We start from the raw sequence: 12523 nt of genomic DNA, 5'->3' as shown, positions 1-12523 counted from the left end.
TGGAAGGTTCAATAGTATTATGTTGGCAATGCCACATACTAATCTATAGAGCCAATTCCAACTATCCACACACACCCCCACCCAATAAATTAACAAGGTGATCCTTGTTAGGTGTTAGGTTGGTGGTGGCGACTTAGAACAAAGCAGCCCATGGGGGAAAGGAACATCAATCAGGCGCTGGCAGAAATGCCTGTCAATCAGCAGGACCCCCTGGCCAATCCTCGAGTTCAGTCAACTCCCCTGACCAACTCCAATGGGACAAGGGATCCTAAGAACACCTAAGAACACATTTTCCTGTCCCAAGCCCTTCCCTTCCTGCTGTAAGCCCCATAAAAGTCCAGTCCAGTCGAGCTTCCGCACAGTTTCTCCTCAGCCCCTTCTCCTGTCCACTCTGTGGGTCTGATCAAGTTCCGCCTGTGAGTGGTATCTCAATAAAGCCTCCTTCAGCGGCCTTTTTAAATCTGCCTCCTTTGGTCGCTGCCTGCCTCACTTGATCTGACAATCCTAACATTCATTTGGAAATACAATGGACCCAGAACAGCCAAACAATTTGAAAAAGAGGAAAGTTGGAAGATTCACAATTCCTGATTTCAAGCTTACTACACAGGTGCAATAGTGAAGACAGTGGGATGTGGTTCTGGCATAATTACTGACACATGTCAGTGAGACATTAACAAGAGCCAGGGGCTGGGGATGTGGCTCAAGCCATAGCGCGCTTGCCTGGCATGTGTGCGGCCCAGGATGGATCCTCAGCACCCCATACAAACAAAGATGTTGTGTCTGCCGAAAACTAAAATAAATAAATAAATATTAAAAAAAACTCTCTCTCTCTCTCAAAAAAAAAAAAAAAAAAAAAAAAAAAAACCAAAAACACAAGAGTCAGAAACAAATCCTCAGTTATTGTCAACTCATTTTTGAGAAAAGTTCCAAAGTCATTCAATGTAGACAGAATAATCTTTTCAACTAAGTGCTAGGAAAAATGAATATCCACATGCAAAATAAATCAGACCCCTAACTCACAACTGCTAGCTACAAAAGGATCACAGACCTAAATAAAAGAGCTAAAGATGCAGATTTCTTAAAAGAAAGCATAGATAGGGCTGGGGTTAGGGCTCAGGGGTAGAGTGCTTGCCTGGCATATATGAGGCACTGGGTTCAATTCTCAACACTGCATATAAGTAATTGAATAAAATAAAGATCCATCAACAACTAAAAGAATTTTAAAAAGAAAGCATAGGCATAAAGATTTGTGATCTTATGATTTCTTAGGACATGATTTCTTAGGTATGACACCAAACATACAAGCAACAGACAAACTGTACTCTATAATTTAAAGCTTAAAAGCATACCCTCAAGAAAGTGAAGGGCTGGGGCTGGGGCTCAGCAGTAGAGCGCTCGCCTAGCATATGCAAGGTGCTGGGTTCAATCCTCAGCACCACATAAAAATAAATAAATAAAATAAAGGTACTTTGTCCAACTATAACTAAAAACATATTTAAAAAAAAAAAAAGTGAAGGCAAGGGCTGGGGATATACCTCAGCTGGCAGAGCGCTTTTCTTGCACATGTGAGACACTGGGCTCTATCCTCAGTACCACATAAAAATAAATTAAATGAAGGCACTTTATGTTGTCCATCTACAACTGAGGAAAAAAAAAAAAAAGAGTAATGACCTTGGAAGTAGGAGAGACCATAGAATGAAACTGATAAAAACATTATAAGACATAAGACTGATATTTATTAAAAAAAAAAAAAAAAGATAGCTGGGCTCAATAGTACACACCTGTAATCCCAGTGGCTGGGGAGGCTGAGACAGGAGGATCTCCAGGTCAAAACCAGCCTCAGCAATGGGGAGGCACTAAGCAACTTAGTGAGATCCTGTCTCTAAATAAAATACAAAAACAGGGCTGGGAATGTGACTCAGTGGTTAAGTGCCCCTGAGTTCAATCCCTGGTAGCAAAGAAAGAAAAGAAAAGATAACCTACAGAATGGGAGAATATTTTTGCCAATCACATATCTGATTAAAGATTTGTATCCAGAATATATAAAGAACTCTTACCACTTAAACAAGTAAGTCAAAAAATGGGTAGAAAATTTAAATGAACATTTCTCCATAAATACACAAATGACCAACAAGCACTGGAAAGACATTCCACATCATTTCAGTTTTAGAAAATGCAAATCAAACCCCACAATGAGAAATCCCTTCAAGCTCACCAGGATAATTAACAAATATGGACCATAACAAATATTGGCATGATATGGAAAAATTAGAACCTTCACATACTGAGGGTCGGAATGCTGGTGCAGCTGCTTCAGAAAATTGTTCAGTAATTTCATAAAAAGTTAAATATAGACCCAGCAATCTTCCCCCCACCCCCCAGTTCTGGGGATTGAATCCAGGACATTCCATCACTGAACTACATCCCAGTCCTTTTTGTTTTTTTAGACAGGGTCTCCCTAAGTTGCCTAGGCTGGCCTTGAACTTGTGATCCTCCTGCTTCCCAAGTAGCTGAGATTACAGGCATGCACTACCATGTGTACAGATTTTCTGTGTGGACATATTTTCATTTTGCAATTCCAATAATCTCAAAACTGCATAAATGATTTTTTATATTTTTGTACTAGGGCCTGAACCCAAGGGTGCTTTTACCAGTGTGATACATCCCCATTTCTTTTTAATTTTTTATTTTGAGACAGGGTTTTGTGAAGTTGTTGTGGCTGACCTCAAATTTTATCCTCCTGCCACAGCTTCCCCAGTTGCTAGGATTACAGATGTGCACCACTGAGACTGGCTAAAAGAGTGATTTTTAAATGCAAATGAAAGCCCTTGTAAGAATTACAAATAATTTTTCAGGAAGAAAAAAACAAAGATTAGTGAAAGTCCTATTTTATCAGACATTAAAATTTAGTATAAATCTAAGGTTATTCAATAAATACCAGACCAGTTAGTGAAAAACATAGAGGGCTACTTAAAATCAGTGTAAACCTATAGTTTTTCCTGGAAAAAAAGTGACATTGGTTTTTTATCAAATATCACACACAAAAAAAATTAAATGCTATGGGGATTAAAGATCCAATTTTAAAAAATAAAACTACAAAGCTGGGCATGATGGCATATGCCTTGCTTCTTGGGACACTGAGGAAGGGAGATTGCAAGTTTGAAGCCAGTCTTGGCAATTTTGCAAGATCCTATCTCAAAATGAGAGGAAAAAAAAAAAAACAGGGGGTTTGGGGATGTAGGTCAGTGGTAAAGTGTCCCTGGGTTCAATCCTCAGTACCACAAAAACAAATACAATTTTAGAAATTAAAATGAAATTAAAATTGAACTATATAAAATTCCAAAGGGAGGGCCAGGGTTGTGGCTCAGTGGTAGAGCACTTGCACAGCATGTGTGAGACACTGGGTTTGATTCCTAGCACCACATAAAAATAAACAAATAAATAAAGGTCCATCAATAACTAATAAAAATATTTTTAAAAAATAAAATAAAATTCCAAAGGGAAAAATGTATTTGTATAGTCCCATTAAGTGGAAGCAAACCAGTGAAACAGAAAACCTAATAGCCAGGAAGAAAAAAAAAGTGCTATAAAAACATCAAACAGCCAGATATTGTGGCACACACCTGTAATCCCAGCTACCAGGGAGGCTGAAGCAGAAGGATCACCAAGTACAAGGCCAGCCTGGGCAACTTAGTGAGACCTGTTTTTAAAACATTAAATTAAAAAATGAAAAGAGCTTAGAGATATAGTAGAGCGCCCAGTGGTAGAGTGCCTGAGCGCCTCTGGGTTCAAATCTGGGTTCAAATCCTCAATGCCACAAAACGGGAGGGCAGGGAGACCAGCATTTGCTGTTTAAAACAAAATCAAATACCACAGCCTCCCTGGCACCTGTTGCCACCACCAGTGCCTCCAGAATGCAAATTAAAATAAGATTTTTTTTCATTCCATCAGATTAATTAAAAAAAAAAGATATCTGAGACTAGCAGAACTATGGGAAAAGGCATCCTATTATTGATCTTGGTAGAAATGAGCTGCCAAAATCCTTCTCGAAAATAGTCTAGTAGTCACTTTTAAAATTTAACAAGTATATTTGTTTAACTAGTGCTATGATTTCAATGTGCCTCCCAAAGTTCAAGTGTTGGAAATTTAATCCCCAACACAATAGTGCTAGGAAGTAGGACCTTTAAAAGGTGTTTAGGTCATGAGGACAGGGATTAATGTCATCATCTCTGAAAGGGATTCTGATACAAGTATGAGTCAGTCTTCCTTCTCATGTTCTCTTACCCTTCCACCTTCTGTCACAAGGCCCTCTCCAGATGTGGACCCTCAACCTTGGATTTCCTAACCTCCAGAACTATAAGAAATAAATCTTTTCTTTATAAACTAACGGGTTTTGAGTATTCCATTACAGTAGCACAAAATGGACTAAGATTTTCAGAAACCCCCATTTTTAGTACTTTTATTCTACAGAAATTAAACCCCCCACTATATCGGCAATATTCCCTTTATTCTTAGCCTCTAAATATTTTCTCCATCTTTACGGTCTAACTGAAACCTTGAGCCACTCATGGTGGCCTACCACTGTAATCCCAGCAACCCAGATGGCCTAGCCAGGATCAAAAATTTGAGAACAACCTGCGCAACTTAGCAAGATCTTGTCTCAAAATAAAAAATTTTTAAAAGGCTGGGGATGTAGGAGGATCACCAAGTACAAGGCCAGCCTGGGCAACTTAGTGAGACCTGTTTTTAAAACATCAAATTAAAAAATAAAAAGGACTTAGAGATATAGTAGAGCGGGCTGGGGATGTGCCTCATGGGCTGGGGATGTGGCTCAAGCGGTAGCGCGCTCGCCTGGCATGCGTGCGGCCAGCCCGGGTTCGATCTTCAGCACCACATAAAACAAAGATGTTGTGTCCGCCGAAAACTAAAAAATAATATTAAAAATTCTCTCTCTTTAAAAGAGAGAGAGAGAGAGAGAGAGAGAGAGAGAGAGAGAGAGACAGTAGAGTGCCCAGTGATAGAACGCCTGAGCGCTCTTCATAAAACAAGCACCCCTGGTTTCAATATCACCACCACCCCCAAATAAAAAAAGAAAGAAAAGAAAATGAAACTGCTTTTCCTAGAGGGCACTCTTTCCAGATATTCTCTCTCCCCCATATCAGTGGACATGGTTCATTTCTGTTTTGGGGTGGCCACTTTCACATAAAGGATACTAAGAGTTACCATGAGTGATATGTCTAGAATAAGAACCACACTTTTTGTCTTCCTCTGCTGAATTCTCTTTCTTAGAACTGCCATGTAAGGCTCAGGGTATAGTTCAGTGGTAAAGTACCTGCCTAGCACAGTCAAGTTCAATTCCCAGCACTGCAAAAATAAATAAATAAATAAACCTGCTACATAGCTATTTCTACTGGCCCTTTTCCCATATGTGATGTTAAAAACAAATTAACACTTAAGAGCCAAAAAAGTAGTGCTAGGAAATAGGAAAGAGGAAATGCAATCCAGGTCAAATCTCAGATCATAATTAACATTGAATGTTACCTACAGATACTAGTTAACTTGGCAAAACAGGAACCTATTCCATTTGTTTACTGAGAGAATTCACCAGGAGAATTCACTGATAGAATGACTCTAGAATTATGTAGGCCAAAGTAAATGCTTAATAAATATTTAAACAACATCACAAAACACCTTTAAATCTCAAGGTTTCATCAGATTGTACCAATCAATATCCTGTTCTTGTTGGGAAATCTGCTCACTCTAAATCATTGCCTTAAATTCTTTTAAAATTTTAGTTCCTAGTTGCCTGTCATCCTCTCCAACTCTACTAGTATCCTGGTGTTTTTACTATTTGCATAATTGTTCTAATACATTCAGCATTCTGCATCCATAAATTTAACCAATAGCAGATCACAAATACTCAGGGAGAAAAATGTGTCTGTACTCAGTGTGGAGATTTGTTTTGGTCATTATTCTTTAAACAATACAGTATAACAACTATTTAATAGCATTTACATTGTATTAGGTATTATAAAATATACGGGAAGATATGCTTAAGTTATAAGCAAATACACTGCCATTTTATATAAGGGACTCAAACATGTTCAGATAGGGATATCACTGGGGTTCTTGGAATCCGCTCAGATAATAAGAGACATCTGTCTGTCCTCATTTTCCAAGTACTTCACGACTCTAAGATATAACACTAGTTTTCCTTCTATCTCTCTTGCTACTTACATCTTCTTTGTATGTTCTCATGACATCCTCCAAATGCTAAAGATTAAGTACCTCAGAGCTTAGTCCTTTTCTATTTTTTTTTTTTTTTTTTTTTGGAGGGAAAGTACTAGGGGTTGAACCCTGGAGTGTTCTACCACTGAGCCACACTTGAGAAGGTCTCTGGCTAAATTAACCAGGCTGACCTTGAATTTGTAATCCTCTTGCCTCAGTCTCCCAAATAGATGAGGTTACAGGACTGTGCCACTGTGCCCAGCTTCAAGCAGTTTCATGGCTTAAAATATTATCTATATATGGATAACACTCAAATTTGTATTGCCAATTACAGATTATTCTCTTGCACACAAGACTTCAGCTACCTACTAAGCATCTTCACTTGGATACCTAATAGAAATCTCAGACTTCACAGAACAAATCTAAACTCCTGATCTCACCCTTACATGGCTTCACTGGCATTCTCGTACTTTCAATTAATGACTTCTACCCTTCCTATTACTCAGGGCAAAAATCTTTTTTTTTTTTAAATTTTTGCCAATGGGTTTTTCACTTTGTTTATTCATATGTGGTGCTAAGGTTCGAACCCAGGGCCTCACACATGCTAGGCAAGTGCTCTACCACTGAGCCACAGCCCCAGCAAAAATCTTTAAAAAAAAAAAAAAAAGGTACCTCTAACTTCCTTTCTCACCAGGAAATCAATCTCTCAGAAAATCCCATCTACTCTACCTTAAAAACAGACTCAGAATTCAGCAAATACTCAGCATTACCACCTCTTTACCCTTGCCCAAGCCTTTTGAAACCACTGGAAAAAAATCCTAATTGGTCTCTACTTCCTCCCTTACCTCAGGGTCTCCTAAATATAGCACCCAAAGTAATCCTATTAAATCATAAATCAAATCCTGTCATCATCCTATTCAAAACCTTCTCAAGGTTACCCACCTTACCTCAGAGTTAAACCCAAAACTCCTTACAATGGCTTACAAGGCCTTCTACAGATGGTCTTATCACATCTTTCATCTCCTGCTATATACCTCCTTCCTCTCTTGGTTCAAGGCACACTGGCCTCCCTGCCATTCCCTGAAACCAAAAACCAAACCATGCCTCAGAGCTTCTGCACCTTTATTTCCTCTATCCAGAATACTCTTCCCTCAGCTATCTATGTGATTTGTTCCAATACTTCCTTCACAAATGACACTTTCTTAGTGATGTCTTCCTGTAATCATCCTATTTAAAATTAAACCCATTCCTCAAAATTCTTTATTTCTCACCACAGTACTAACCACTATCTAACATAGTACACATTTCACTTGTTTATTTTATCTCCTGTCTCTTCCCCCTAGAATATGTTTACTGTACCACTGCATTATGTGCCTAGAACTTTAGACAGAGTAGGTGGCTGAATAAATAACAGTTGACTGAGAATGGGATAAATCTATATGTACAAGGATGTATTGATTTAGTGAATTAGAATTATACATAATAGTGGGATTCACTATGCCATATTTACAGGAATATTCACTGCAGCATTATTTGTATGACCACAAATAACAAAAATAACATTTTTATCCATAATGTTTTTAAGTAACTACAAAGTAATAATAAAGTTTAACATTCAAGTTTTTAATATTTCCTAGTGCTTTAGATATGGTAACAATTAAAACACTGAAACAACCCTGTGAATAGGTAATATATTATTAATCCATGGATGAAAAAATTAAGGCACAGAGAGGTTAAATGATATGCTCAGGTCACAAAACTAGTAAGTGGAGATCCAGAATTCAAATCCAGGAAGACTTATTCCAAAGTTAATCTTCCTAGCCACTTATTATGATCTGCTTTCATAAGTCAAATATGATCATATCCCTATAAAACAATGAGAGCAGAACTTCTCTTACCCAATAAGAATGAAACCTATAACTAATCCAATTGATTGAAGTCATATAAAGCAAGGAATAAAAATATGCTATACATTCTTATTTAAGATGAAAAGTATAAATGTTTATGCAGCAATTTTTTTTTTTTTTAAATAAAAGCTACCATTTTCAGGACTGTGGTCTTAATTCAGTGGAAGAGCACTTGCCTAGCATGTGTGAGGCACTGGGTTCAATTCTCAGCACCAAATATAAATAAACAAAATAAAGCCCATCAACAACTAAAAAATATTTTAAAAAATAAAATAAAAATAGGCCTACCCTTTTCTTCAGGGAATGGCTACACTGGGATTCCTTGTACTTTCTAGCAAAACCACACTGATTGGATTTCTTTAAGTGTAGTGCAACCTTAAAACAAATGCCAAGCAGTCATGCATAATCTTCTACCTCAATGATTTTTCCAAAAGTCATTTACAGACATCTTGCCCACACCTAAGTCAATTACAATTTTTTTTCAGCAACTTATCCTTCCTTATACAGCCTTTCTAAAGCCATATAAAATTTTCATATAAACTATGTACTGGTATTTTATTATACTGGTATTTTATTGGTTTATGTAATAGTTAATTAAATGTATACAACAAACACCAGCACACACTAATTTAGGAAAAAACACAATTGACTCCCTGTCAAGAGTACAATTCAACTGATGAAGAGCAGAAACACTTAAATATATTAGAAAATGGAGCATAGTCTTTTTCAACTCATCAGTCCAGTGTCAGGGTAAGAGATTCTACATTAAGAATTTATAGATGTGCACATATATTAGAAAAAAGTATACAAAGACATGCAACATACCCCAAATTAAAACTAGAAGAATGAGACTTAATTGTTTAATATAGGTATGTGGCTAACCTACAAGCATGTATTACTTTTTTTTTTTTTTTTTTTTTTTAGGGGCACTCAATCACTGAGCCACATCCCCAGCTCTATTTTTGTATTTTGTTTAGAGACAGGATCTCATTGAATTGCTTAGCACCTCACTGTTGCTGAGGCTGGCTTTGAACTGGGGATTCTCCTGCCTCAGTCTCCCGAGCCTCTGGGATTATAGGGAAGCCACTGGTATTACAAGCGTGTGACACCACGCCGGGCTAAAATAGGTTTGTTTTTTAAAGTAAAAAAAGAAATCAAATGCTGTAAACTAGATAAAAGTATTAACAATTTATAGAAGAAGAAAGAGACTCAATGAAGGGAGAACTTTCCCGAAATTGCAGAATTCACCAGAAGCTAAACTGAAAGGCTCTAATTGTATATGCCTAGAGTTTCAAAGTTCATATTTCTCCACAATGTCAAATTCATTGCCCGCCTCAAACAAACAAACAAACAAACAAAAAATCCCTTAGATGACTATGAATTTTTATTTTTGGTACCAGGGCCATTTAATTGAGCCACATCCAAACCCTTTTTATTTTGAGACAGGGTCTCGATATATTGCTGAGGTTGGCCTCAAACTTGTGATCTTCCTGCTTATCCTCCCCAAGGGTGTGCCATCACAGTCATTTTGAATTTTTAAATACACAAAAAAAGCATCATATATTTGTTTTATCCTGCTAGGTAACTAATGAAGAACACTGAAAGATTTTCAAAATGAGTATAAACTTGATTCTACAGTTCAATTCAGGCTTTACTTGGTATAATTCAAAAGAATGAGGACAGCCAGGTATGGTAGTACACATCTGTAATCCCAACCACCCAGGAGGCTGAGGCAGGAGGATCACAAGTTTAAAGGCAGCCCTGGAAACTTAGCAAGACCCTGTCTTGATATAAAAAAAATAAAAAAGGGCTGGGGATGTAGCTCAGTGGTAGTGGAAAAAGAAAGAATGAGGGTCATAATACCCCACTATACATTTAAAAGGAAATTTTTCTTTACTCCTGCAAAAGCAGAAAAGAGATCACTTCTTCCTCCAGGGGCAATTGCATAGCTCATTTAGTTTCTTCTCTCTCTTAGGGAAGTTACTATATATGAATATTTGGGGAATGGACTCCTTTCATATCCCTGCATTAGTTCTCCTTATAACACATGCCCCTATTCTCTCCCATTGAAATATCTTAAAACAAACACCTAAACTAGGTATTAATACTCAACTGATTCCAAAATAAACAGAAGCAATGGAGAACTACAAAAAAATCTTAGAAATATCAGATGGGCTGAGAAACATGATAAATATACTTTAGGGAGTTCCAATCAAATTACATGTCACACAAAAAAATAAAATAGAGGAAAACTTGAGATTTCCAAAATATTTTACTTTCACTAATCTCAATGTATCAAATGAGGAAATTGAGAGCCAGCTCCTAGCCAAGCAGCATCATACTGTTCTATTCTGACCCTGTGGAGATTCTAAGTACGTGTTGAATACTGTTCCAGAAGCAAACAGAAATCTAATGTTGTCACTCTCTGGTTGAAAAAAACTTTTGATGGTTTCCCATGCCTACAGATTCAGAAGTTTAAACCATTGTGTAGAGGTTTGAAGGCCTCTAAAATCAGGCTCTAGTTTATTTTTTCAGTCTCCTTTTCCACCCTCAATTCTCTAAAACCATCACAATAGACACACTTCACACTTTCCCATCTCCATACAGTACAACCTGTTGTGCAGCAGTTAAAAGCCCAAGAAAGACTCTGGAAAGATGGACCTGAGTTTAAATATGACACCGTCACATACTAGCTATGTAAGCTAAGCATATTACTCTAAAGCTTCATGTCCTTCATCTTTAAAATAGGTACTGTGACAGTTGGAACCTGAGTATTAAATGAGATTAATGTATTTTTTTGTTAAATGTTTAGCAAAATGCTTACAACTTTGTAAATACTTAGTAAATAGTATTCTACCTGAGTGCCTGAGCACTAAGATTTTTCCTAATACTGACGAATAAATGAATATTTAGCACATTTCATATTAGGAAATAAATGTAATACTAACTTCTTTTCTAAAGTAAATAATGATGAACAGCAGCAATACTGTTTGAGAGCATTTAACTGTTTAGAATGCCCTTCTAATATCCATAAACTCATTTGTTCTCCACAACATCCTCAAGGGAGTAGACACTTTTAAAATATGCAGACAGGAGAACTGCTAACAAAACCCTGATTATCCACCCTAATGGTCTCCTACAACCAGATTCTCCAGCTGAGAGGTGAAGTGCTTAGTGTCAAATGTTCTTAACGTAAAATTCACTAAAATGCAGATTCCTCAAGTATAGTCAAGCACAGGAGTCTAGGAATGAGCCGAGGTGTAACAAACCCCTCAGAAGCCATCGATGATCATATTTATGTTGTACTGTTTCGGTATATGGTGTCCTCCCACAACTACAGAGCAGGAGCCAGGCCTGTGTGTAGGTGTTTCCTCCCCCACCACAGCCCGCAACACAAGACCTGGTACCAAAGAGGCACTGGGTGAATGTTTGTGGAAACAGTACGGGACAGTGGTGGAAATGATCCGGAAACCTGAATTCACGCCAACTCCGAGATAGGAATTATGCATTTCGGGCAGATCTAGAGTCCTTGGGCGGACATGGTCTGACAGGTAACTGGGTTGACAAGGATGATTGAGGACTAGCGCCGCAAAGAGAAACGAGGGAAGCTGACCCGCTGAGGGTAGAGGGGCACGCAGAAGATGCGCCTGGCTGGCAGAGATTGCTAGAAGGCTGAGACCCGACAGAGGCTCGGAGACTAGGGGAATCCAGACAGTTGGCATCTGAGGAGGGGGGGGGGGGCTCCTGCTGGTCTGAGAAAGAGCCCGGACCCAATCTGAGTTAGGAGGGTTATGCGATCCTCTAGGGGCCCACTCCCCATCCCGCGGGGACATCTGCTGCGCCGACTACTCGCTGCTACCTGAAACTGCAGCAGCTTCTCTGTCTGCTCCTGGGTTAGATCCCGCTCCTCAGGCGCCGCCATTTTGCCGCCGCCTCTACGCTCCTGACCCGTCCGCACCGTCACCCGCCGGAAGTGACCTCAGGCGCAACCACTTCCGGTCTGAACGGTCGCCGGCACGCAACTGCGTGTGCGCGCGCTGGCTCACACGCCCCTTCCTCAGCCTGCAACCAGAGGGCGCTACTCTCCGGCCAATGCCGAACAATTCCGGAAACTGCCGAGGGGCTGTCGGTACTGGTCGCCCTTTGGTTTCAAGCCTCGAACGGTGACGGGAGTCCCAAGATTCCTGAGTAGAACGCAGAGAACCGAAGGGGCTTGACTGTGTTTCGGAAAGGTCCCAAATGGCGTTCGGCCGATTTGGACTGCTCCCTAACTATCTTCCAATCACTTCCGATAATCCTGAAGGATTCTCAGCAAATCGTGACCATTGGGAAATGTCGGCCGTTGACACTTGATTCACATCCTGACTATTCAAAAGTTCCGGATCGTC

General features: G+C 39.0%; 1 protein-coding gene across 1 annotated transcript in view; it reads right to left on the bottom strand.

Moving 5' to 3' along the window:
• Positions 1-12082, bottom strand: part of Faf2 (Fas associated factor family member 2) — a 61990-nt gene extending 49908 nt beyond the window's left edge. The window contains exon 1 of the mRNA XM_076856577.2: positions 11995-12082. Within this exon, the coding sequence (XP_076712692.1) occupies positions 11995-12057 (63 nt within the window). The 5' untranslated portion in view covers positions 12058-12082. The remainder of the gene's footprint in view (positions 1-11994) is intronic.
• Between the last annotated feature and the right edge of the window lie 441 nt (positions 12083-12523).

This window comes from Callospermophilus lateralis, chromosome 5 (genome assembly GCF_048772815.1).
Source record: "Callospermophilus lateralis isolate mCalLat2 chromosome 5, mCalLat2.hap1, whole genome shotgun sequence".
Classification (NCBI taxonomy): Eukaryota; Metazoa; Chordata; class Mammalia; order Rodentia; family Sciuridae; genus Callospermophilus; species Callospermophilus lateralis.
The sequence above is the reverse complement of the archived record's forward strand: the minus strand, read 5'-3'. Positions and strand labels throughout refer to the sequence as shown.